At 43.3% G+C, this 24192-nt stretch overlaps 1 protein-coding gene across 20 annotated transcripts in view; it reads left to right on the top strand.

Annotated features, from left to right (window-relative positions):
- nfasca (neurofascin homolog (chicken) a) overlaps window positions 1-24192 on the top strand; it is a 201521-nt gene that overhangs the window by 109528 nt on the left and 67801 nt on the right. For 16 of the 20 annotated variants that reach the window (XM_061831670.1, XM_061831672.1, XM_061831680.1 and 13 more), the window contains 8 exons: window positions 1547-1658; window positions 1734-1900; window positions 5249-5396; window positions 5706-5830; window positions 6460-6504; window positions 6748-6849; window positions 19113-19310; window positions 19512-19582. In XM_061831670.1, the coding sequence (XP_061687654.1) occupies window positions 1547-1658; window positions 1734-1900; window positions 5249-5396; window positions 5706-5830; window positions 6460-6504; window positions 6748-6849; window positions 19113-19310; window positions 19512-19582 (968 nt within the window). The remainder of the gene's footprint in view (window positions 1-1546; window positions 1659-1733; window positions 1901-5248; window positions 5397-5705; window positions 5831-6459; window positions 6505-6747; window positions 6850-19112; window positions 19311-19511; window positions 19583-24192) is intronic. The other 4 variants (XM_061831691.1, XM_061831682.1, XM_061831689.1 and 1 more) reach the window with 1 other exon arrangement.

Below are 24192 nucleotides of genomic sequence, written 5' to 3'. Positions count from 1 at the left end.
GTGCTCTACCCGCTTAAGCCCATGTAATTTTTTTGAAAGTGACAAAAACACGCAACCCATCATAAAAGTGATGAACATTTTACACACACAGAGTATGTTCAATCATTCATTCTTTCTTGGCCACTTATTCGACGTCGAGTGGGAGTAGTTTTTGCTGGGAAGCCCAGATTTCCGTCTCCCCAGCCAATTTAATGTGTCCTGGGTTGTCCCTCCTCGTGGGAAATGCCTGGAACACCTCACAAGGGAAACATCCAAGAGGCATTCGAAACAGATGCCGGAACCACCTTATCTGGTTCCCCTCAATGTGGAGGAGGCACTCTTAGGCACTCTTGAATGACCAAGCTTCTTACTGTATCTCTAAGGGAGAGCCTGGATGCCCGGCAGAGGAAATTCATTTCGACCGCTTCTCATCGGGATCTTGTTATTTCTGTCACAAACCACAGCTTGTAAGGGTTTAGGTGAGAGTAGGAATGCAGATCAACTGGTAAAAAGAGAGCTTACCCTTGTGGTTTAGGTCTTTCGTCACCACAAAGGACTGAGGCAAAGTCCACTGCAGATGCTGCACCCACACACCTGTGGATATCCTGTTCTTCCCTCACTTGACCCAACATATTTGAACACCTCTACTTGGGGAAGGATTTCATCCACGACCTGGAGAGGGCACTCCAGCCTTTTCTGACACAGGACCTTGACCTCAGATTTGGAGGTTCTGATTTTCATCCCAGGCACTTCATAATCTGCGACGAACTCCTCAAGTGAGAGTTGCTGATCATGGCTTGATGAACCCAACAGAACCACATCATCTGCAAAAAGCAGAGATGCAATACTGAGGCCACCAATCCGAACCCCTTCTGCGCGTCGGCTGTACTTAGAAATTCTGCCCATAAAAGTTATAAACAGAACGGGTGACAAAGGGTAGCCTTGGCAGAGTCCAGAGCTCACCAAAAACGAGTCTGAGTTACTGTCGGCAATGCGGGCCAAACTCTGACACAATGGGAGCCTACTCACTATGAGGTGGTGATAAGTTGACGGCTCCGAGCTTCTCTTCACCTAGTTGTCTAAGACATCCGGTTGCATGTCCTATGACATGACTACTTAGTCGAACGGCTAACTGCGATCTAGGTTGTCCTCGTGCTTAGTTCAGGTATGGACACCCTTGTGCTTGAACATTGTGTTCATGATGCATTTTCTCCCATGTCTTCCATGTTTAAATGCACTGTTGATGATAAATAACCAGCAGCTGCGTAGCAGGAGTGTCCATGCGCTAACCAGCATCAGGGTACTGCAACACAAATGAAACTTCCACACAAGAAACAATTTAAAAAAGTTGTATTAATGAAACATGTTGAAGTGCTATTGGTCCTTATTTTCCGTATCTTAAACATTACTTGACTTTACATTACTCAATGCAATTAGATTCATGTAAAAACGATGATGCTTTTGTTCAAAATTATTCACGTTAATCATTTCCTTTTCATTGTTTCACAAATACTTGTAATTTTATATGTGACCAGACGTGAAATTGAAAATTTTTTTGTCCATCTAGATATGCGCCCAAGGATGCTTGGCCCAAAAAATCAACTGATAAAAGTAATTGAGAACAACCGCACCTTTCTGGACTGTCCCTTCTTTGGTTCCCCTTTTCCAGAGTTACGATGGTAAGCGTGTGTAAAAAGTAACATTAGAATTTTTGGGCTGAATTTGGAAAAAAAAACCGTTTCTTTTAATCCCAGGTTTAGGAACGGTCAGGGCAGTGGCCTGGATGGTGGTCACTATCGTGCTTACATTAACGGCACACTGGAGATCAAACGAGCCAGAGCAGAGGACCAAGGCACCTACACCTGTGTGGCCAGCAGCATTTTGGGCATGGCCGAAAACCAGGTCCGCCTGGAGGTCAAAGGTCAGAGAAAACATCCATGGAGGAGTCAGACACAGCATCACTCTGTTGTACCTAATCTCTTTCAGTCTTGACACTGAGTTTTTACCTGTTTGTCTTTCTGCTGTAACGAACCACATGTCTGAACTCTTCCAAAATTAACAAATTTCTCACACTGATGGTAATAAACAAAACAAAAAAAGCTTTCTATGCAGTTCAAAATCATTAAGACAAGAGATTAGTTTAATTTCAATGTTTATTTTTAGGTTGAATAAATTTTCACTTATATGCAACTGTTCATCACATTTATCCTTCCATTTTCTTCACCGCTTATCATCACAAGGGTCGTGGGGAATGCTTGAGCCGATCCCAGCTGTCAACGGACAGGAGGCGGGGTACACCCTGAACTGGTTGCCAGCTAATCGCAGGGCACATTGAAGCAAACAGACGCACTCACAATCACACCTAGGGGTAATTGAGAGTGTCCAATTAATGTTGGATGTTTTTGGAATGTGGGAGGAAACCCACACAGGCACGGGGAGAACATCCAAACTCCACACAGAGGGGTCCGGGATTGAACCCGGGACCTCAGAACTGTGAGGCCAACGCTTTACCAACTGATCCACCGTGCCGCCTCATCACATTCATGCATAAAATAAAAGGAGTTGGTTCATACGCTTTAGTTTTAGTTAATGAATGGTTTGATTTTAGTCAAATCAATTGGAATACTGGATTGTCCTGAAAATACATATGTGCTAAAATATGTGCCATCAGGAACTGAATTAAAATCATCAGTATTTGAATTTGAGTTGCTAAACTTAAACTTTAACTTTTTTTTTAAGAAGGTGGACCAGAGGTTGTGTTCCAACTACAGAGGCATCACAGATTCATGAGGAGCAATGTGGTTTTTGTCCTGACTGTGGACCAGGGTCCTCAAGGGTGCATGGGAGTTTGCCCAACCAGTCTACAAATGTTTTATGGACTTGGAGAAGGTGTTTTTGATTTTAATTGACTCATCCTTATTGGAAAACAATCAAGTCCAAACAAATGTGGAAAGATACACACACAAAAAAAATGGACAAAAGTGCATAAGAGCTGAACAACAGTTCATTCACTAAATTCATTGTCAACAGTCCTGTCTGGATCAATCTGTGCTGTGCGATTTTCTTCCCCTCGGTGTCAGTAAAGGGTTAGAATGAAAATGAAAGTCACATCTGTGTTATACACACAATACTGTACACCAGGGGTCTCAAACTCAATTTACCGCAGGGCTGCTGGAGGGAGAGTCTGGCTGAGGCTGGGCCGCAGCCTTAGTGCACATGCACTCATGGCCAATTTCAATTAGAAATTTAAAAGAAAATCCAATCTTTTCAAACATCTTTATTTATTTATTTATTTATTTATTTTTAAAGTTGAACACAGTAAGACAAAATAGGAGGCAGCGGTGCACGTGGTTAGGCCGTTTACTTCTCGGTTCTGAGGTCCGGGCTTCAAATCAAGGCCCCGCCTGTGTGGAGTTTGCATGTTCTCCCGATGCCTGCATGGATTTTCTCCTGGCATTCTGGTTTCCTCCCACTTCTTCAAAAACATGCATGAATTAGGGACTCTAAATTGACCCAAGGTGTGATTGTGGGTGGGACTGTTGTACGTCTCTATGTGCCCTGCGATTGGCTGGCAACCAGTTCAGAGTGTACCCACCTCTTGCCCGATGATACCTGGGATTGATGCCAGCACCACCCCGATCCTGGTGAGGATAAGTGGCTTAGAAAATGAATGAATGAAAAACGATAAACAAAGATGCCTGTGTCAACAAGTTGTATACAAAACTACGAGTAAAATGCTACATGGCAACTCTCCTGTAATTTTCATTCATTGTGGATAAAATAATCCTACATTCACATTCAATTTTATTGCACAACTTTCAAACTAATAATTTCAATTTCAAATGACACTAGTCAGATTCAGTTTTCAAAGGCAATGTTTCAAATAAAACAATACAAATTCAAATTAGGTTTTCAAAATTCCTTTTTTAATGCAGCTATTGAAGTTTCATCAATCCAAATTCAAATAGTAATGATTCAAATTCAGTTCCTGATTGGTACGTACAGTGTAGAAAATAAGTATTTGAACACCCTGCTATATTGCAAGTTCTCCCACTTAGAAATCATGGAGGGTTCTGAAATTTTCATCGTAGATGCAAGTCCACTGTGAGAGAGATAAAAAAAAGAAAAATCCAGAAATCAGAAACTATGATTTTTTAATAATTTATTTGTGTGATACAGCTGCAAATAAGTATTTGAAGACCTAAGAGTTTCTGAGCTGAGTTTCAGCTCCCTCCAAAGATTTTGTATTGGGTTTAGGTCTGGAGACTGGCTAGGCCACACCTAAACCTTGATATGCTTCTTATGGAGCCACTCCTTGGTTTTCCTGGCTGTGTGCTTCGGGTCATTGTCATGTTGAAAGACCCAGCCACGACCCATCTTCAATGCTCTGACTGAGGGAAAGAGGTTATTCCCCAAAATTCCACAATACATGGCCAAGGTCATCTTCTCCTTAATACAGTGCAGTCGTCCTGTCCCATGTGCAAAAACACCCCCAAAGCATGTTGCTACCACTCTCATGCTTTACAGTTCTTGGGATGGAATTTACCATTCGTCTTCCTCCAAACACGGTTAGTGGAATTATGAACAAAAAGTTCAATTTTGATCTCATCCGATCACTAAACCTTCTCCCATGACTCCTCTGTGGGCATTGACATGTGCTGGTTTAAGCAGAGGAAACTTCCGTGCCATGCATGATTTCAAACCATGACGTCTTAGTGTAATACCAACACTTTCCTTGGAAAAGGTGGTCCCAGCTCTTTTCAGGTCATTGACCAAGTCCTGTCGTGTAGTCCTGGCCTGATTCCCCACCTTTCTAAGGATCATTGAGACCCCACGTGGTGATATCTTGCATGGGGCTCCACTCCGATTGAGATTGACCGTCATATTTAGCTTCTTCCATTTTCTAATGATTGCTCCAACAGTGGATCTTTTTTCACCAAGCTGCTTGGCAATTTCTCCGTCGCCTTTTCCAGCCATGTGGACTTGTATAACTTTGTCTCTGGTGTCTTTAGACAGCTCTTCGGTCATGACCATGTTACAAGTTTGAGTCTTACTGATTGTATGGGGTGGACAGGTGTCTTTCTGCAGCTAACGACCTCACTCAGGTAAATGAGTATTACTAAGTGGAAGAAATTGCAATATAGCAGGGTGTTTAAATACTTATTTTCTTCATTGTCTTTCAGTCCCTAAGTATTATATTATATGATGAGCATTGTGATGGTCAAACAGTTGTATGTATATGTTCCCCTTTAAACTCACTTTTCCCTAGAACCAAGTCGTATTGTTCGGGCTCCAGAACACCACTCAGCCATCAGAGGTTCCACAGTTCGTTTTGACTGTAAAGTGAAGTTTGATCACAGCCTGCCTGTCACTGTGACTTGGACAAAGGATGATAACCCTATCCATCTCGGATGGAGGTAACAACACATTTGGGTCGCACTAACACAGCTCAGAATTTTAGACCGGAAAAAAAGTGCATGTCCATATGTGTATCAGTTGAGTAATATGTGGCAGGGAGCATAGAAAAATGGTATTTATGACTTGTTTTGTTTTCTTTTTTAACACTCTTTAGTTTCGTATTCTACCTTGTTTTGCCCTTATCCATATTGTCTTTTAAAAAACAAATCTGACAGATTCCATACAATTATGACTTTTCTGATCAAAAGTAAACAATAAGTAAAGATTGTACACTACATAATGACTTATTCTTTCTCATTGTCTGCTAGGTTGAGGAAAGATGAGGAATCACTGACCATCCCTAACATCAATGAGGGCGATGAGGGAATTTACACATGTACTGTTAAAACAGAGATTGACCAGGACTCAGCCTCGGCCCGTCTCACTGTTTTAGGTACACTCACATACAATACTTGACAAAACAGTGTTGAAAGACAATATTTAGCCTCACCTTTAGGTACAACACAGGGGTAGTCCACTAAAAATAGAAGCAAATTCCAAATGCAGAATAAACTGGCAGACACGGAAGCACATCACAGAGACACGCAGCACACACACATGCACACATGCACTAATACAAGCTCAAGTACATACTTATACATGCACGCACATGCACAAGGCCTTTACTGTTGTACGTTGCATGAATGTCATGCATGATACTAATAATATTACAAACTAATTACATTGCATGAACTTCAACTTTAACTTTACATGTGTCTGATTGAACAAGATATATTTTGTGCAATCAGTATTTTCAGAAAATATACTTTATATATTGGATTGAAAACAAAATCTGTTGCACAGGGGTTTAAATTGGCAATTGTTTAATGTTTGTTTGGGCAGATTATACTGCAAACAGGGCACAAGTATGCATCCTATTTTCACATTCCTGGCAATATTTTAAAATAATCAATTCAAACATGTCAAACTAATGTTGAGATATATTTACTGTGGACCTAATCACTTGTGTTAATAACAACTAACAACTGTACACATTTCCTGGTCCTTGACCCCGCCTTGCAGAAGAAGCCTCCCTCAACTCCTCAGTTTCTAGTGCCTTGCCACCAGGTAACATACAATTTTGATAGATTCTCTTCCCTTTCTTGAGTTTTAATATTGCTTTGCCTTATTTTATCTGCTTCACTAATCACATGTGCCTCTTTTATACACTAAAGATGATAAATAGGTAACATTCACAGATTTTAAAGGGAAGTGCAATCAGTACCCATTTTTTATAGGCATGTCCCAAATTGTTTTAAACATAAGGCACTGTATGTTTGAAATGTGTGTTAAGATCTTCTTTACTTGCAGGCCGCCCAGATCCTCCAATGGATCTAGAACTGTCAGATCCAGCAGCCCGAAGCGTTTGCCTCACCTGGATTCCTGGAGATGACCACAGAAGCCCTGTGAAAGGTTACTATACACAAGGACACATGCATACATGCATGCGCACAAACACACAAACACACGTGTGCATACTACTAGGAAAAAATTTTGGGATCGTCGGATTTCGCGGGAAAAATAATAATTGTGAGTAGGATGATGAAGAGGACTAGTAGAAATCAAATACATCCATTCATCCATTTTCTTAGCTGCTTATCCTCACAAGGGTCACAGGTAGTGCTGGAGCCTATCCCAGGTGTCAATGGGCAGGAGACAGGGTACACCCTGAACTGGTTGCCAGCCAATCACAGGGCACATCGAGACAAACAGCAGGACTCACAAGCACACCTAGGGGCAATTTAGAGTGTCCAATTAATGTTGAATGTTTCTGGTATGTGGGAGGAAAGCGGAGTGCCCGGAGAAAATCCACGCAGGCATGGGGAGAACATGCAAACTTCACACAGGTGGGTCCAAGAATGAACCCGGGACCTCAAAACTGTGACGCCAACGCTTTCCAGCTGATCCACCACCTTCTTGCTAAATTATGAAATATATTTGGTTAAGTAAACAGCAGAAAGATGGATTACAAAGTTGACCCCTCAGACAATGACCAATCAAGCAGAATGTATTCAACCAAAAGTATGCATCAATGTGAAGTACAAAACCTAAATACTGAAACCCTAAAACAACGATGACAAAAGAGAGGCATGACTACTCTGAAACAAAACCAACATAATCTACAGAGAATAGAAGCACAAATTCACAAAAGTAATTAATAAAGCTTCCGAGGTGCTTATCCTCCAAGGAGCAGGGGTGGCCAACCAGTTAGACATGAAGAGCCACATTGTTTACCGTGGCGGCAAAGAGCCACATCATACACACAAAAGAGCCAAAGACCACATCATACACATGAACATCATTCCCTCCTCACACACATACCTTTGCTCAGCCAGATTTATTGTAAATGTCACACACCAACGTAATAACAAGAAAAATCAACTCCTACAGACTACCAAGACCAAAGGCCAGTAACTTAAAAGTCAAGTGTCATGAAATGGATGATTTTAGTATGTTATTGATTGAAAAAACGGCAACCGGTATGGACCCATCTGTTTTTTCACCACAAAACATGATTTTGACATATATGGCTTTTTGTAACTCCCGCCATGAAAATCCTCTTGAGGGATTTGTTTTCGAGAAGAAGCAGGAAGTGACGTACGGGGAAGGAGCGCCCTCCAGTGGACTCATTAGTTTCTATTAGTTTTAACTGCGGGAAGGTAGCTCGTTGTTCCTTTGTGTTAGCCAAAATACCGGCTTGTTGCATTGCTGGATATTCCTCGAACACTGAGGAGGATGGATTTACCCTTCATAAGTTTCCAAGAGACCCGGTTCGTCATGACATATGGATTGCACAGGTGCAAAGGACAAGAGCTTCGTGGGTCCCAAACGACAGGTAGGCGTGTATACAGCTACTAAAAAAAAATAATAGTTTGGGGCGGACCACGTCACCTGTCTCTCATTGCTTAAGAAAAGATCTGCGTGCGTATGACAGGGGTGCTAAATGTGTCGGCTTGCTGGCGAAGGCTGCTGCTTCGGGGTGGCTTGTCGCGGCTCCGGGCCACGATGGCCCATCTCTGCCACTGATGTGGATCGGATGGGGAGACGGTTTGGCCATGATCCGCATATAATCTATATATGGCATGAAACAATATTGTAATATTGCCCCGGTAACTTCACTCGGTTGTGAGATGTTCTCTTCTTCGAAAAGAACTTCTGTGTCAGAAGGGGCGTGTTCATCTCCCACAGTAGGGGCCACAGCGTGTTTTCAATGGCGAATATCCGGGGTGACGTCACGGACAGGAGATGTAACCAATATGGCGACCACTTGGATGTCGAATGTCCGCAACTTTGTGCATAGATGACACACTAATGTTATATAATGTAATCTAATGTTAAATAATGTAATGTTATATAATGTTACATGTATTTTTCATTACAATATCAATTTTAGAATGCTTATAGGGATGACATTTGACCTTTAACAATGTTTTAATTGTGTGCTCTCTCATACAGACAAACTACAAGTTCAACCAAATCTTCCCTTGTATGGCACAATTCTCATCTACTGCTACACTAAAATACTCACATGATTGGAGGTCTGAGTGCAACTGAATCAGTAGCCATGTTAATGTCCGATATTCTCTGTTCAACAGTGTGGTAGCACAGTTGAACGTCTGATGATACCATTTGTTTAAGATTTTTGTTTTCAGCAACATCACTAAGGCATTTCTTTTAAAAAAAATTACCCCTCATTGTATCGGCTTTTGGCCCTTGAAATGGTGATAAGAGTGGACAAGCATTCGTTTCTGGATGCCTCATTGGTTTTTTTTTTATAACTGTATTTGCTTTCCTGTGTGATTTTTCAAAGTGGCTAACTTGTGACTTGGAAGTTTAGTTCCTTTTGGAAATTCCAGGGAAATATTAGCATAGCCTGAACTGAAGTGAAGATTTTAAGCTCTTAAATGCGATAGATGTTAGACGTATATGGCAAGATCATAACATGGAACACGGATAATGGATGGAAGTCTCAAAGAGTGCATGAAGTTTAATTTAATGATGTATGAAACGGACGACAAAGCCATCAACAAAGAAGTGCTTTTTTCATCATTGGTTAGCAACAGCATATCCATACATCCATCCATTTTCTTTGCCGCTTCGGCTTACGTGGCTCGCGGGGAGTGCTGGAGCCTATCCCACCTGTCATTGGGCAGGAGTCGGGGTACAACCTGAACCGGTTGGCAGCCAATCGCAGGGCACGTGGAGACAAACAGCTGCACTCACAATTACACCTAGGGGCAATTTAGAGTGTTTATGTCTTATGCCCATATTTAGTCATGACTGTATAATTTCCTCATGTCCTCAGTGGGGCTCTGCTCTATAGCCAGATGTGTCCTTGAGTGATATCTGCATCTCTGCATGTAGGCTAACCTTGCTTAACTGCATTCTGGACACTTTGAAATAATCCATTGCCAGCTAGAACCAGTTGACACAGAAACCCTTTGTCTAAGTGGAAAGCCCCAATGTCACGCCACAGGTTTGATACCACCCATGGTCCGCGCTTCTGACAAGATAAAGGATGTGTGCTTTCTCTGCACTTTCACACTTGTGATCTGTTCTCTACAGCCAATGTCTGTAACTCATAAGTACCCGGAATATTCTGGAAGTAAATGCTTAGAAGAAATTGTTCATCGTCTCGTGCACTACCTGAAATTAAACGAACATGTGGAGGGAAAAAAAGCGTCCTCCAACAGAGTCAAATTAATGTTGCATGTTTTTGGGATGTGAGGGGAAAGCAGAGTCGCCAACCCGACGTAATTCAGTAAATTTGGACCGAATGTTGTGAATACTCGATGTGGGACGCTCCTGGTGACGACTTCAGTGGACTAAAATAATCATCTGTGCTATCTTAGTACCTAAAGCCGTATGTTCACGTTTAAGTTGCTCGGCCTAAGTTAGCCTAGCCTAGATCGCAAACAACAAAACGCCTTTCTATTCTAATGTTGAACTGAGCCGAACTTATATTTAACATCAAACATTAGTACTTACACGACCGGCAAAACCTACGTTTCATTGACAACAAGGACCTTGAGAACTTAGTCGGAAGTTGGGCAAGTAGAAACGTCAACTTAAACTTGCTCATAGGCCCAGACCACCTTATCTTAGCCGGCTAACTACGAGACGCATTTGTGATCAAACCATGCTGGTGAAGAAACATCGAACGTGAGTAACTTCATAACTTGTACGACGAGTGCCGTGAGGACTTCTAGGAAAGTTAACAAGTCTTATCATATCATCTTATCGTTCGCGTTGAAGCTGAACGCGTTGAAGCTGCTTGGCCTAAGTTAGCCTAGCATGCTAACAACATTACCATTGTAGAGGATACGAGGACCAAACACTGAACGTGGATTCAACCTTCCACTGCTCGAGTGAGGTCCATTGTGGTTTGAATCCCTTCCATCCACATATCCTTTAAATCGCCATATCCTTTATATTTTCACACAGGTCGTATGTGATTTGTACACCTTATGTCCTGACTGTTTATTTGATTGGTTTTACCTGACTTCAACATAGATTAGGTAGTACAGTGAAGAAAATAAGTAATTAAACACCCTGCTATATTGCAAGTTCTCCCACTTAGAAATTATGGAGGGGTCTGAAATTTTCATCATAGGTGCATGTCCACTGTGAGAGAGATCATCTAAAAAGAAAAATCCAGAAGTGGAGTGGAGCCCCTTGCAAGATATCACCTCGTGGGGTCTCAGTGATCCTTAGAAAGGTGAGGAATCAGCCCAGGACTACACGACAGGACTTGTTCAATGACTTGAAAAGAGCTGGGACCACCGTTTCCAAAGTGACTATTGTTAATACACTAAGCTGTCATGCTTTGAAATCATGCATGGCACGGAAGGTTCCCCTGCTTAAACCAGCACATGTCAAGGCCCATCTTAAGTTTGCCAATGACCATTTGGATGATATAGAGGAGTCATGGGAGAAAGTTTTGTGGTCAGATTAGACCAAAATTGAACTTTTTGGTCATAATTCCACTCACCGTTTTTGGAGGAAGATGAATGATGAGTTCCATCCCAAGAACACTATTCCTACTGTGAAGCATGAGGATGGTAGAATCATGCTTTGGGGTGTATTTCTGCACATGGGACAGGACGACTGCACTGTATTAAGCAGAGGATGACCGCGGCCATGTATTGTGAGATTTTGCGGAGCAACCTCTTTCCCTCAGTCAGAGCATTGAAGATGGGTTGTGGCTGGGTCTTTCAAGATGACAACGACCCGAAGCACACAGCCAGGAAAACCAAGAAGTGGCTGCGTAAGAAGCAACTCAAGGTTTTAGCGTGGCCTAATCAGTCTCCAGACCTAAACATTATTCAAAATCTTTGGAGGGGAGCTGAAACTCTGTGTTTCTCAGTGAAAGCCCAGAAACCTGTCTGATCTAGAGAAGATGTATTGAGGAGTGGGCCAAAATCCCTATTGCGGTTTGCAAACCTGGTGAGCAACTCCAGGAAACATTAGACCTCTGTAATTGCAAACAAAGGCTACTCGAACAAATATTAACAATGTTTTTGTCAGGTGAACAAATACTTATTTGCAGCTGTATCACACAAAAAAATCATTTAAAAAAATCAGACATTGATATTTATGGATTTTTCATTTTAGATTATCTCTCTCTTAGTGGACGTGCACCTATGATGAAAATTTCAGACCCCTCCATGATTTCTAAGTGGGAGAACTGGCAATATAGCAGGGTGTTCAAACAATAATTTTCTTCACTGTATGTGAATTGTGTATCTTATGTGCTAACTTGGTTTATTTGATTGCTTGTTTTGACTATCTGCAGCCCGAAGGGGGGCACAATTCCTGTGTGTCCTATAGGCTGGTCCCAAGCCCAGATAAATGCAGAGGGTTGCGGCAGGAAGGGGATCCGGCGTAAAACTGTGCCAAACACATATGAGCATTCATCAGACGAATTCTATAACAGATAGGTCGTGGCCCGGGCTAACTACGCCCGCCCCAAGCACTGTCAACTTGCAGGGCGTCGGTGGGAATTCAGCTAATGTATGTCGAAGTCAAAAAAGAGGAGGAAAGCGGCTTGGTCGGCAGAAGAAGAAGAGGCATGCACAGACCCTACAACTGTGTGTAGGGACTTTAAATGTGGGGACTATGACAGGAAAAGCTCAGGAGTTAGTTGACATAATGATTAGGAGAAACGTTGATATATTGTGTATTCAAGAGAGCAAGTGGAAAGGGAGTAAGGCTAGAAGTTTAGGAGCAGTGTTTAAATTATTTTACTATGAAGTAGATGCGAAGAAAAATGGAGTAGGTGTTATTTTAAAGGAAGAGCTGGCTAAGAATGTCTTGGAGGTGAAAAGAGTATCAGATCGAGTGATGAGGCTGAAATTTGAAATTGAGGGTGTTGTCTATAATGTGATTAGCGGCTATGGCCCACAGGTAGGATGTGACCTCGAGTTGAAAGAGAAATTCTGGAAGGAACTAGACGAAGTAGTCCTGAGCGTCCCAGAGAGAGAGAGAGAGTTGTAATTGGTGCACACTGATTTCCAGGAGAGACAGGACCATGCACGCAGGTGGATTATATTTTGTGCAGACGTTGTAATCTGAAGGAAGTTACTGTTTGTAAGGTACTAGTGGGGGAGAGGGTAGCTCGACAGCATAGGATGGTGGTGTGTTGTTGATTGGACAAATTGTCCTGAGATGTGTATGTGCGTGAATTGTTGTTTGGTTATATATGCCCTGCAATGGGCTGGCGACCACTTCAGGGTGTACTTCGGCTCCTGCACAAAGTTAGCTAGTATTGTGTGTTGGAAATTTTATGTACTGTAATTTTTTGTGGGCAGGCAGGAGTCGGTACACAGGAGAACGATTAAAGCAGCCAGAAGTATCAAAGGAGTCAGGCTTACAAGGTTGGTCGGAGAACAGGCGAAGGTCGGTACACACGGGTTGTCGATCAGGGATACCGGAGCACTCGAACGGGACATGAAGCTCAACGAACTGGCGCGGACCAGTCATTATCGGGGTCATATAAATATGCCAGATAATCAGCCCGCATGAGGCACAGGTGTGCGCCTCCCAATAGGCGCAACCACACTGGCACCCGCACAGCCCGCTGGAGCGGCAGGATCATGACATCCACTAAAATTAATAAATTCCAAAAACTATAAATTCAAAACAAACATTAACATTAACTTTCAATGTTTTGTGAATTACCAATCCAAGTATTTTTCCCTTTGACGACTTTTCATAATCATGCGGAAATGTGCAAGGCAAATGTCATCGGAGTAAGCGATGGCCCAACTAATTAAAACATTTTGCAGACGATTCTTTGAATGAATTTGGAAATGTCATGGAATTTCGTCAACTCTTTTATTCTAGCTGACGAAATAGTGATTGCCTCCTCCTCTATGCCGCAAAATGCTCCAGCATTGCCTGTTGCATCGCCCCCAGGTCCTTTCGCTCCTCCGTCGAAAGATTCTCATGGTGGAAGAAACTGTTGGAATGCCTGGTAGTTTTGTGTTGTGTTGATTGGTAGTATCTCCCCGACGAAAGGAGCTGGAAGAGCTGGTGGCCAGGATGTGGAGGATCCGATTGTATCCTGCCTGTTCTTGTCCTACTCCAGATGCTGTGTAAGTCCTCAAGGGTGAGTAGGACGGTGCCAACAATCCGTTCAGCAGTTTTGATTGTCCTTTTTTGTGGCAGCCCCAAACAGGACTGTGATGGAGGTACATAATATTAATTAGATGACTGCTGTGTAGAACTGTGTCGGCAGCTTTTGTGGCAGGCCCTGGTTCCTCAGAAGCCTCAAGAAGTACATGCTTTGTTAGGTTTTTTTGAGGATGGAGTTGATGTTTGTGCGCATCAATTCCTGAGAGACTGTAATTCCCAAGAACTTGAAGGTCTTGATTGTTGACAAGACATTTGGACAGCGTGATGTGCAGCTTTGGTGAAGAATCCCTCCTGAAGTCCACACTCATTTCCAGAGTCTTTAGTGAGTTCAGCTCCAGGTTGTGTTGGCCACACCAAAGCTCCAGTCTCTCCACTTCCTTTTGATACACAGACTCGTCACAGTCTTTGATGAGCTTGATGACTGTGGTGTCATCTTGAAACTTTAGGAATTTGACAGTTGGGTGGTTTGAGGTGAAGTCTTTCATGAAGAGTAAGAAGAGCAATGGAGAGAGGACACAACTTACCCTGATGCTGATGCTGCATGTGGATGAGATTGTGTCCCTCAGGCTCACCTGGTATGTCCTGCGTTCAGGAAGTTGTAGATCCACTGTCAGGTGGCAGCCAAGACGCTGTGCTAGAGAAGTTTGGAGGAGAGGAGCTTGGGGATGATGGTGTTTAACACAGAGCTGAAGTCCACAAAGGGGATCCTTGTCCAGTGCAAGGTGTTCAAGGAACTTCATGACCACAGATGTCAAGCAATAGGGCTGTAGTCATTTAGACCCAAGATTGCTGGTTTCTTGGGGACTGGGATGATGTTGTAGCAGTTGAAACACGTTGGTCGTTCAAACAATTTTAGAGACCTACTGAAGACTCTGTGAAGACTGGAGCCAGTTGTTCTGCAGGGTAGGGAAACAAGGTCTGGGCTTGCTGCTTTGTTGATTTTTTGTTGTTTGAAGATCCGCCTCATGTCCCGTTCATGGATAGTCAATGAGGAGTTTTAGATCTAGAAGTAGTCAGTGGTGCGACTTTGTGGGTGTGTAGAGACAAAGTGTCCTATTCAAATCTACAGTAAAAGTTGCTCAGGTCATCGGCTTGCCCACTATTGTTGTCTACAAGGGGGGAATCGGCGCTTGTATTTAGTTCGCGATTGTAAGATGTGCCAAACAGATTTGGAGTCATTAGTGCCAGGACTTGTACTCTGGCCCAAAATGTGTGTCAGCATCAAGTAATTATCTGTGGTCCTTTGCCTGCGAGAGGTAATGATGAGCGGTATACCAGATTATTCTCACTTAACCGGTGGCTGACTAGCTTCTATAGTGAAAAATAACTACAGTTTGTTGTTGCCGTTTGGTCTGGAGGACTCATAATTTTATGAGGGTTGGCACCATCAGTCTATATAGAAAGACTCAAAAGAACAGATTTCTGTTTCAGCTTTTAATGACAGTCCACAATTGAGCAAGCAAGGTCACAGGTGATTAGCGAACCTCTTAGAATGGGTGTGGAGTCTATAAAGTTCATCCTAAGTAGTGCTATACTGGATTTGGACAACACACATAGTCTTATATGTAGCTACAAAATATTATGCTCTAGTTCGCAAATGTCTCTGTAGTGGGGAAAGCTTCTGAATAGGAAGGTGGCAAGTGGTAAATTACGCAATACTTATGTTTATTTGGTTCTAGCTTTGGAAGTTAATTCTGTGGAATAACCCAAGTGTTTCATTGGTGTCCAGCAGCCATTTAGCTGAAGCTCGTAGCCTAAAAAGAGGGTCACTCTGGTCTCGTTTCAGATTCAATTCCAAATAATTTGGAAAAGTAAAAACAAAGGTAGAAGTCAAATGTTAAAATGTGAGTAAACAAGGGAAAAGTGTGACAAGTTTGTCACTCACGTTGCATGGGTCACCCACCACACTATCAGAGGTCAAGGTGGACTGACAGAATAGAAACAGGTTTCTTCCAAGGGAAAAACATCTTAAAAGTTGCAATTCCTGTGCCAAATAGACAGTGAAGTGACCAGGAAAAAGTATGCCAGTGGGAGATACAACAGATTGCAGCTTCCAGGTCCTGATTTGCCCGCTCAGTCTAATCGATAGACTGGGGATAATATCCAGATGAAGGCTTGCAGAAACACCTTTTGCCCTGCATGGCATGCTCTAGACCTGGGAGAAGACCTGAATTAGAGAATGGTACCAGAAGGGGATATCATGGATGCGGAACACATGCCTCATCAACAGGTTCACTTGGAAAGTCGTATTCAAAAATCAGTCAACCAGACTGAGAATGACTGTGTTGCCACGTAATGTCGAGAGACTGATGTTGAAACCAAGTGCAAGCTAGACCAAGGGCAGGATGGGATAAGCGAAAGATGCAGAAATCAGAGGAATTGTCTTTAGGACATTCCACAGGAACTTGAACAGTTTGTATGACATCAGCCTCATCATCATCACATCATCTTCTTTCTAACTCTACCGGGAGAACCCCACCACTCGGACCACAGGAACAATCTTTGGAGTGGAATCACCAGAATGACCGTGACTCCTGATTAAATATCTATTGTTCTTTGTTCTTGTTGGTTAGTTTGTTCTAAACATGATGTGTGACGTTGATGCATTTAACTCTTCTAAATGTAACTGAATGTCTCTTGTTCTTGTTACTTTGTCTGTTCTTTGTTCTGAATGTTGTACCAGGGCATCACTGACTACCGGATCCAAATTCCTTGTGTGTTGTTACACACTTGGTCAATAAAGCTGATTCTTCTTCTCAGTAGTCAGTACAGCTGTCATACCAGGGTGGCACTAACTGCCAGAGACAAATTCCTTTTGTGTTGTTACATTCTTGGCCATTAAATCTGATTCTGATTCATGATCACAGACCCAGTCTGTAAGTGATGGTGAACTTGAACCTGCTTAGGAACAGGTACCCAATGGACCTAATGGGAATGCAGTCTGTGATTCGACTGATTGGGGTGAAGGTTGTTATGGTTAATGAATACTTGATTATTTTACATTTTAGTTTTTTTCCTGAGGTATGACTTCAAACCTATACCTATCTTTTACAAAACGGTTAAATGGCAGAATTTCTCTTTTGAAGATGTGGACTAGAAAATGCCATGACAAAAAAGGACATTTGAAAAGGATATGCTATTTCTAAAATGGACATTAATTGCCTAGTTTTGTGCATTTATCTAAAAATAAGATGTTTACAAGAAGGCTTCTTAACGTGCAGGGCTTCCTTTGCATCCTTTTGTGGTGGATTTATTCTAAAGTACTTAGTTGCTGTTGATTTCCTTTTGGCTTGTCCCATTAGGGGTCACCAAGCGTGTCATCTCAGATGAACACTCATATTTGTTTGGCACAGTTTTTACGACGGATGCCCGTCCTGATGCAACCCCTCTGCATTTATCTGAGGAGAGAGCTGGAAACTATCCCAGCTAATTTTGGGCGAAGGTAGACTACACCCCGAACTGGTCGCCAGTCAATCATTGGGCAGATATCGACACCATCACTGAGCGGAAATCAATCCCATGGTGCCTGCACCAAAGTCAGGTGTGTGTACACTAACACAGTGACTCTTTCTTTATTCTAAACTACTTAAAGGTCAAGTCTCATCCCTATAAACATTCTAAAATAGATATTGTAATGAAAAATACATATAACATGATTCACTTCAATGTCTGTACGAAAAAATAAATGTAGCGGAGAGCGCGTCATCCATGCGCAAAGTTGCAGAAGTGTCATTCTATGACATCCAAGTGGTCGCCATATTGGCTGCATCCTCTGTCCGTAACCTCACTCGGACATTCACCAATGAAAACACGCAGTGCACCCTACTCTGGGAGATGAACACGCTCCTTCTGACACGGAAGCTCTTTTCGAAAAGGAGAACATCACACAACCGAGTGAAGTTACCGGGGCAATATTACACTATTGTTTCGAGCAATATTCAGATGATATGCGATCACGGCCAAACCGCCTCCCTGTCCGATCCACTTCTGCGGCAGAGATGAGCCATTGTGGCTCATTGCAGCCGGGCGGTGTGGCTCATTTTCGGCACCGAAGTGCCTTATCACGGTACCGAGCCGTGCTGCTTTAGGGGGTTGTTCATAGCCCCCGCAGTACGCGATGAACAACACTGTCAAGCCGGGGCGCTTTACTCCGTTGTCGTCGCACACGGCTGAGTGAGGCATTGGTGCTGCGTCCTTCATAGCCGCCGCACTGCGCGAGCCTGAAGCGCAGCCTTTGCTAACGAAGCGATGCAGCAGCCCAACACTATCCGACGCGCACATCAACACATTTTGTACGCGGATCTTTTGTTTCGTTATGAGAGACCGATTACATGGTCCGCCCCAAACTACTATTTTTTTCATTAGCTGTCTGCACACCTACCTGTCATTTGGAACCCACGAAGATCTCGTCCTCTGCACCTGTGCAATCCATTTTTTCACGACGGACCGGGTCTCTTGCAAACTTATGAAGGGTAAATCCATCCTCCCGAGTGTTCAAGCAATGTCCAGCAATGCAACGAGCCGGCATTTTGACTAACACGAAAGAACAACGAGCTACCTTCCCAGAGGTATAACTAATGGAAACAAATGAGTCCACCTTGGGGCGCTTCTGTCCTTTACGTCACTTCCTGGTTCTTCTCGAAAACAAATCCGTCGAGAGGATTTTCTTGGCGGGAGTTACAAAAAGCTTTATACTTCAAAATCATGTTTTGTGATGAAAAAACACATGGGCCCATATTGGCTGCTGTTTTTCCATTAATAACATACTAAAAATCATCAATTTCATGACAGTGGCCCTTTAACTCCACTTTATTTTGATTGACGAAAATAATCTGTTGCTCAGCCACCCTTCCCCACGAATAAAATAAAATGTGTTGTGTATTTTTTTTCATAATCCATTAAATGGCAATTCAAATTAGCTCATGGTTTCAAACTTGGCAGGGCTAAGGAAAACATCACGGGTAGAGTACTTGGGTAAAAAATGGAGATGAAAACAAAAAAATTGTTAAGTCAGATTTTTTTGTTTTGTGTCTTTGTAGAATTTTTGGTGCAGTTTGAGGAGGACCGCTGGGAGCCAGGTAGATGGCAGGACCTGGCCACCTATCCAGGGGACCTCAACTCTGTCATTTTGCAGCTTGCTCCTTTTGTCAACTACCAGTTCAGAGTTATCGCCATTAATGCAGTGGGCCATAGCGAAGCAAGCCACCCCTCACCAAAATATCATACAAGCAGCGCTGGTGAGTAGCATAGCTAACCCTAACCCTAACCCTAACCCTTGGGAGTAGCTCGATTAAAAAAGTGGTCTTAAAGATAACAGCAAACTAATTATATTACTCACCAAGAATAGACTCTAAAAGACTACAAATCACCTTTACCTGTTATAATTATTGTATCTGTTATTGTCTGATGGTGAGGAGATATTTATATTTCATATAAAGCTCCTGATGTCATACCCAGAGGCCTTCGAGGCTGGGGCTCAGAGAAAAACAACATGGAGATCACTTGGGAGGTAAGTTATGTGCATGCTGGGCATTAGCAGTACATCATGTGAGAATTCAAATTGGGATTGCGTATCATATAAAACTTTTTATATAAAAAATCACGTAAACACATCCTGTATACTCTTACACCAGTTCCATTCATAACATACCAAACATTTTTTGGTATGTTATGAATGTGAATAGTGTAATCAACAGTGTTGGACAGTGGCGATGTAAAACAGTGGTGGTACTAGATTAACTTACATTTCTCAGTAGTGTGGTCGTAATGCAATTTTCAACATCAAATAGAGTTTAGGTAGCCAAGCTACCTTTATGATAGCATACCATAGTAGCCTCCTCAGAAGCTACATTTCTCTGGGCAATTTTAAACCTTAAATGAATCTCTTCTGTTTGTCGTCACATACCTATCTCCTGCTGATGCCTGCCCTACTCAATGTATAAAAATATGCCTGTGAATTAATTGTCTGATAATACAGATGACCAGGAGACAATGGTAGGGGAGGAGACAGAGGTGTATACATCTCATCAGTCCTCATGGCTATACCTTATTCAGTCAGAAGCTCCTGTTTACATTCAAGACAACCAACATGAATTCAAGAACACACAGTCAAGTATTTTTCGAAATAAAAGGGGAACTAAAGTCCACAAAATGTAAAGGAAGAATACATTGTATGTGCCAGCACTCGTCAAATCACAGTACAGTACTCTACGATTAGGGTTTGTTGAATAAGAATTTAACGTTATAATTTAATTAAGCAAAATCTTTATCAATGGTAGCTCAGAAGTGGGTGACAGTGACTCAGCTGAAAAGCATTGGCCTCACAGTTCTGAGGGCCCGGGTTCAATCGCAGCCCTCGCTGTGTGGAGTTTGCATGTTTTCCCTGTGTCTGCGTGCGTTTTCTCCGGGCACTGTGGTTTCCTCCCACATCCCAAAAACATGCAACATTAATTGGAGACTCTAAATTGTCCCTAGGTGTGATTGTGAGTGCATCTGTTTGTCTCTGTGTGCCCTGGCTGGCAACCAGTTCAGGGTGTACCCCGCCTCCTGCCCGTTGACAGCTGTGCTAGGTTCCAGCACTTGCGGGTAAGAAAATGGATCGATGGAAGATCGGAAGTAATGTTGAAGCTCTCACTGTTCTTAAAGCTTGGCACTGAACTGTCGACTAGAGTGATGGATTTTGCAGGTGCTATACCATTGGCCTGTCCCCACATCATCTATCATTTTTACATGTCTGAAAGGCACAGTGGGGCAGCTGTAAAACGTTGACCTCACAGTTCTGAGGACCTGGGTTTGAATCCCAATCCTGCCTATGTGAAATTTGCATGTTCTTCCCATGCCTGGATGAGTTATCTCTGGGCACTCCGGTTTCCTCCCACATCCCCAAAACATGCATTAATAAGACACTCTAAATTGCCCATAAGTCTCATTGTGAGTGCGACTGTTGTCTGTCTCCATCTGCCCTGCAATTGGCTGACAACCAGTTCACGGTGTACCCTGCCTCCTGCCCGATGACAGCTGGTACAGGCTCCAGCAATCCTGTGACCCACATGAGGATAAGCGGCTCAGAAAATGGATGGATGGATGGATGGATGAAAATTGTTGTAAAACTGCCCCTTCCCTCACACTATGGCAGCCATAGAATTATCCCTCAAGATTGAGAGTTTGGATGTTTTTTTAAGACAATGACAAGTGAAAATACTGCATCTGAGTATTGGTATTTACAGAAAGATAGTTATTAAAAAATGACCATCCATTCATTATCTGAGCCACTTATCATTACAAGGGTCACATGAGAGCTGGAGCGTATCCCAGCTATCGATGTGTAGGAGGCGGAGTAAACCCTAGACTGGTTGCCAGGCAATTGGACTGCACACAGAAACAAACAGCCATGTACACTCACAATGACACCAGCAGTTTAAACAATTAATGTATGTTTTTGGGATGTGTGAGGAAACCAAAGTGCTTGGACAAAACCCATGGAGGCACCAGGAGTACATGCAAACTCGCCACAGGCAGGGCCGGGATTTCAACCCTGATACCCAGAACTGTGAGGCCTATGGTCTGACCTGTTGCACACCGTGACACCATGAAAAAAATATTTACATAATGTGCCTAAATAAATATGTCTTTCTATGGGTATGTAAGGCACAGCTGAGAACTGTCTCAGTGATCAAATATAAAGCACATGCAATAAAAACTAAAAAACAAAAACAAAACAATTTCTGGTCTCTCATTCAATGAGTAAAAATAGTACAGGTACAATGAAACTTAAAACTTGAAATAAATTGGGATCTACTACAACAGGAAGTAGATTAGAGGTGGTATATTGGAGGTGGTGGTGAAATAATCTTATCGTGGTGGAGGGGTTTGTGTGTCCCGATGATCCTAGGAGCTAAGCTGTCCTGGGCTTCATGCCCCTGGTAGGGTCACCCATGGCAAAAAGGTCCTTGGTGAGGGAGCAGACAAAGTATGACTCCAAAACCCCTACGACGAGTACAAAAATTGGACACTGGTCCCTTGCCCGGACGCGGGTCACCGGGGCACCCCTCTGGAGCCAGGCCTTCAGGTGGGGCTCGAAGGTGAGCACATGGTGGCCAGGCCTGCACCTACGGGGCTTGGCCGTGCACAGCCCGAAAGGGTAACATGGGTCCCCCTTCCCATGGGCTCACCACCTGTGAGAGGGGCCATAGGGGTCGGGTGGGAAATGAGCTGGGCGGTGGCCAAAGGTGGGATTCTTGGCGATCCGATCCCTGACTATAGAGACTAGCTCTATGGACATGGCAGGGATGGACCCCAAGTTGATGCGTGAAGATCGAAAAGTTCCGACTAAATATAGTCGGACTCGCGATGACGTACTGCTCGGGCTCTGGCACCACTCTTCTTGAGAATGGTTGGACTCTGTTCCACTCTGGAGTTGCCCACGACGAGAGACGCCGAGCACGTGTGGGTATACTTATTGCCCCTCGGTTCGGGGCCCGTACGTTGGGATTTACCCCGGTGGATGAGAGGGTAGCCTCCCTCCGCCTTCAGGTAGGGGGAGGAGTCCTATTGTTTGTGCTTATGCACCAAACAGCAGTTCGAAGTACCCACCCTTTTTGGAGTCCTTAGAGGGAGTCCTGAAGAGCGCCCCCTTTGGGGACTTCATCATTCTGCTGGGGGACTTTAATGCCCACGTGGGCAATGACAGTGAGACCAGGAAGGGTGTGATTGGGAAGAACGCCCCCCCCCTCCCCGAGTGGTGTTCTGTTACTGGACTTTTGTGCTCATCATGGGTTGTCCATGTAAAACACAATGTTCAAGCATAAGGGTGTCCACATGTGCACCTGGCACCAGGACACCCCAGGTCGCAATTCGATGATCGATTTGTGGTCATGTTATTGGACTTGCAACCGCATGTCTTGGACACTCCGGTGAAGAGAGGGGCAGAGCTGTCAACTGATCATAACCTGGTGGTGAGTTAGCCGGTCCATCGTGGCAGGCCCAAACGTATTGTGAGGGTCTGTTGGGAACGTCTGGCAGATTCCCCTGTCAGAAGGAATTTCAACTCCCACCTCCTCCTTATTTCCACTAACAGACATTCCCATCAGGAAGCTGAGTCCGGGTGCTCTGAGGCGGGTTCTTCTACAGTAAAGAAAATGAGTAAAATATGTAATTTAACACCCTGCTATAGTGCAAATTCTCACACTTAGAAATCATGGCAGCGTCTGAAATTTTAACTATAGGTGCATGTCCACTGTGAGAGAGATAATTTCAAAAGAAAAATCTGGAAATCACAATATCTGATTTTTTAACGATTTATTTGTGTGATACAGCTGCAAATAAGTATTTGAACACTTGTACATCAGCTACAATTCTGAAACTCAGAGACCTTTTAGGCCGCCTTTCAAAGTCCACCTCCACTCCATGTATTGTCCTGAATCAGATGTACCTGTGTGAGGTCGTTAGCTGCATGAAGACACTTTTCCACCCCATACAATCAGTAAGACTCAAACTTGTAACAAGACCAAAGAGCTGTCCAAAGTCACCAGAAACAAAATTGTACAACTCCACACAGCTGGAAAGGGGTACGGAGAAATTGCCAAGTAGCTTGGTGAAAAAAACGCCACTTCAATCATTAAAAAATGGAAGAAGCTAAACATGACAGTCAATCTCAATCGGAGTGCAGCCCCATGCAAGATATCACCTCGTCGAGTCTCAATGATCCTTAGAAAGGTGAGGAATCAGCCCAGGACTACACGACAGGACTTGGTCAATGACCTGAAAAGAGCTGGGACCACCGTTTCCAAGGTGACTGTTGGTAATCCACTAAGATGTCATTGTTTGAAACCATGCATGGCACGGAAGGTTCCCCTGCTTAAACCAGCACATGTCCAGGTCCATCTTGAGTTTGCCAATGACCATTTGGATGATACAGAGGAGTCATGAGAGAAAGTTTTGTGGTCACATGAGACCAAAATGGAACCTTTGTGTCATAATTCCACTAACCGTGTTTGGAGGAAGACGAATGATGAGTGCCATCCCAAGAATACCATCCTTACTGTGAAGCATGGGGGTGGTAGCATCATGTTTTGGGGTTTTTTTCTGCACATGGGACAGGAAGACTGCACTGTATTGGAG

The sequence above is a fragment of the Syngnathoides biaculeatus genome, chromosome 10 (genome assembly GCF_019802595.1).
Source record: "Syngnathoides biaculeatus isolate LvHL_M chromosome 10, ASM1980259v1, whole genome shotgun sequence".
Classification (NCBI taxonomy): domain Eukaryota; kingdom Metazoa; phylum Chordata; class Actinopteri; order Syngnathiformes; family Syngnathidae; genus Syngnathoides; species Syngnathoides biaculeatus.
Note: the sequence above shows the minus strand (reverse complement) of the source record. Positions and strands in the feature narration are given on the sequence as shown.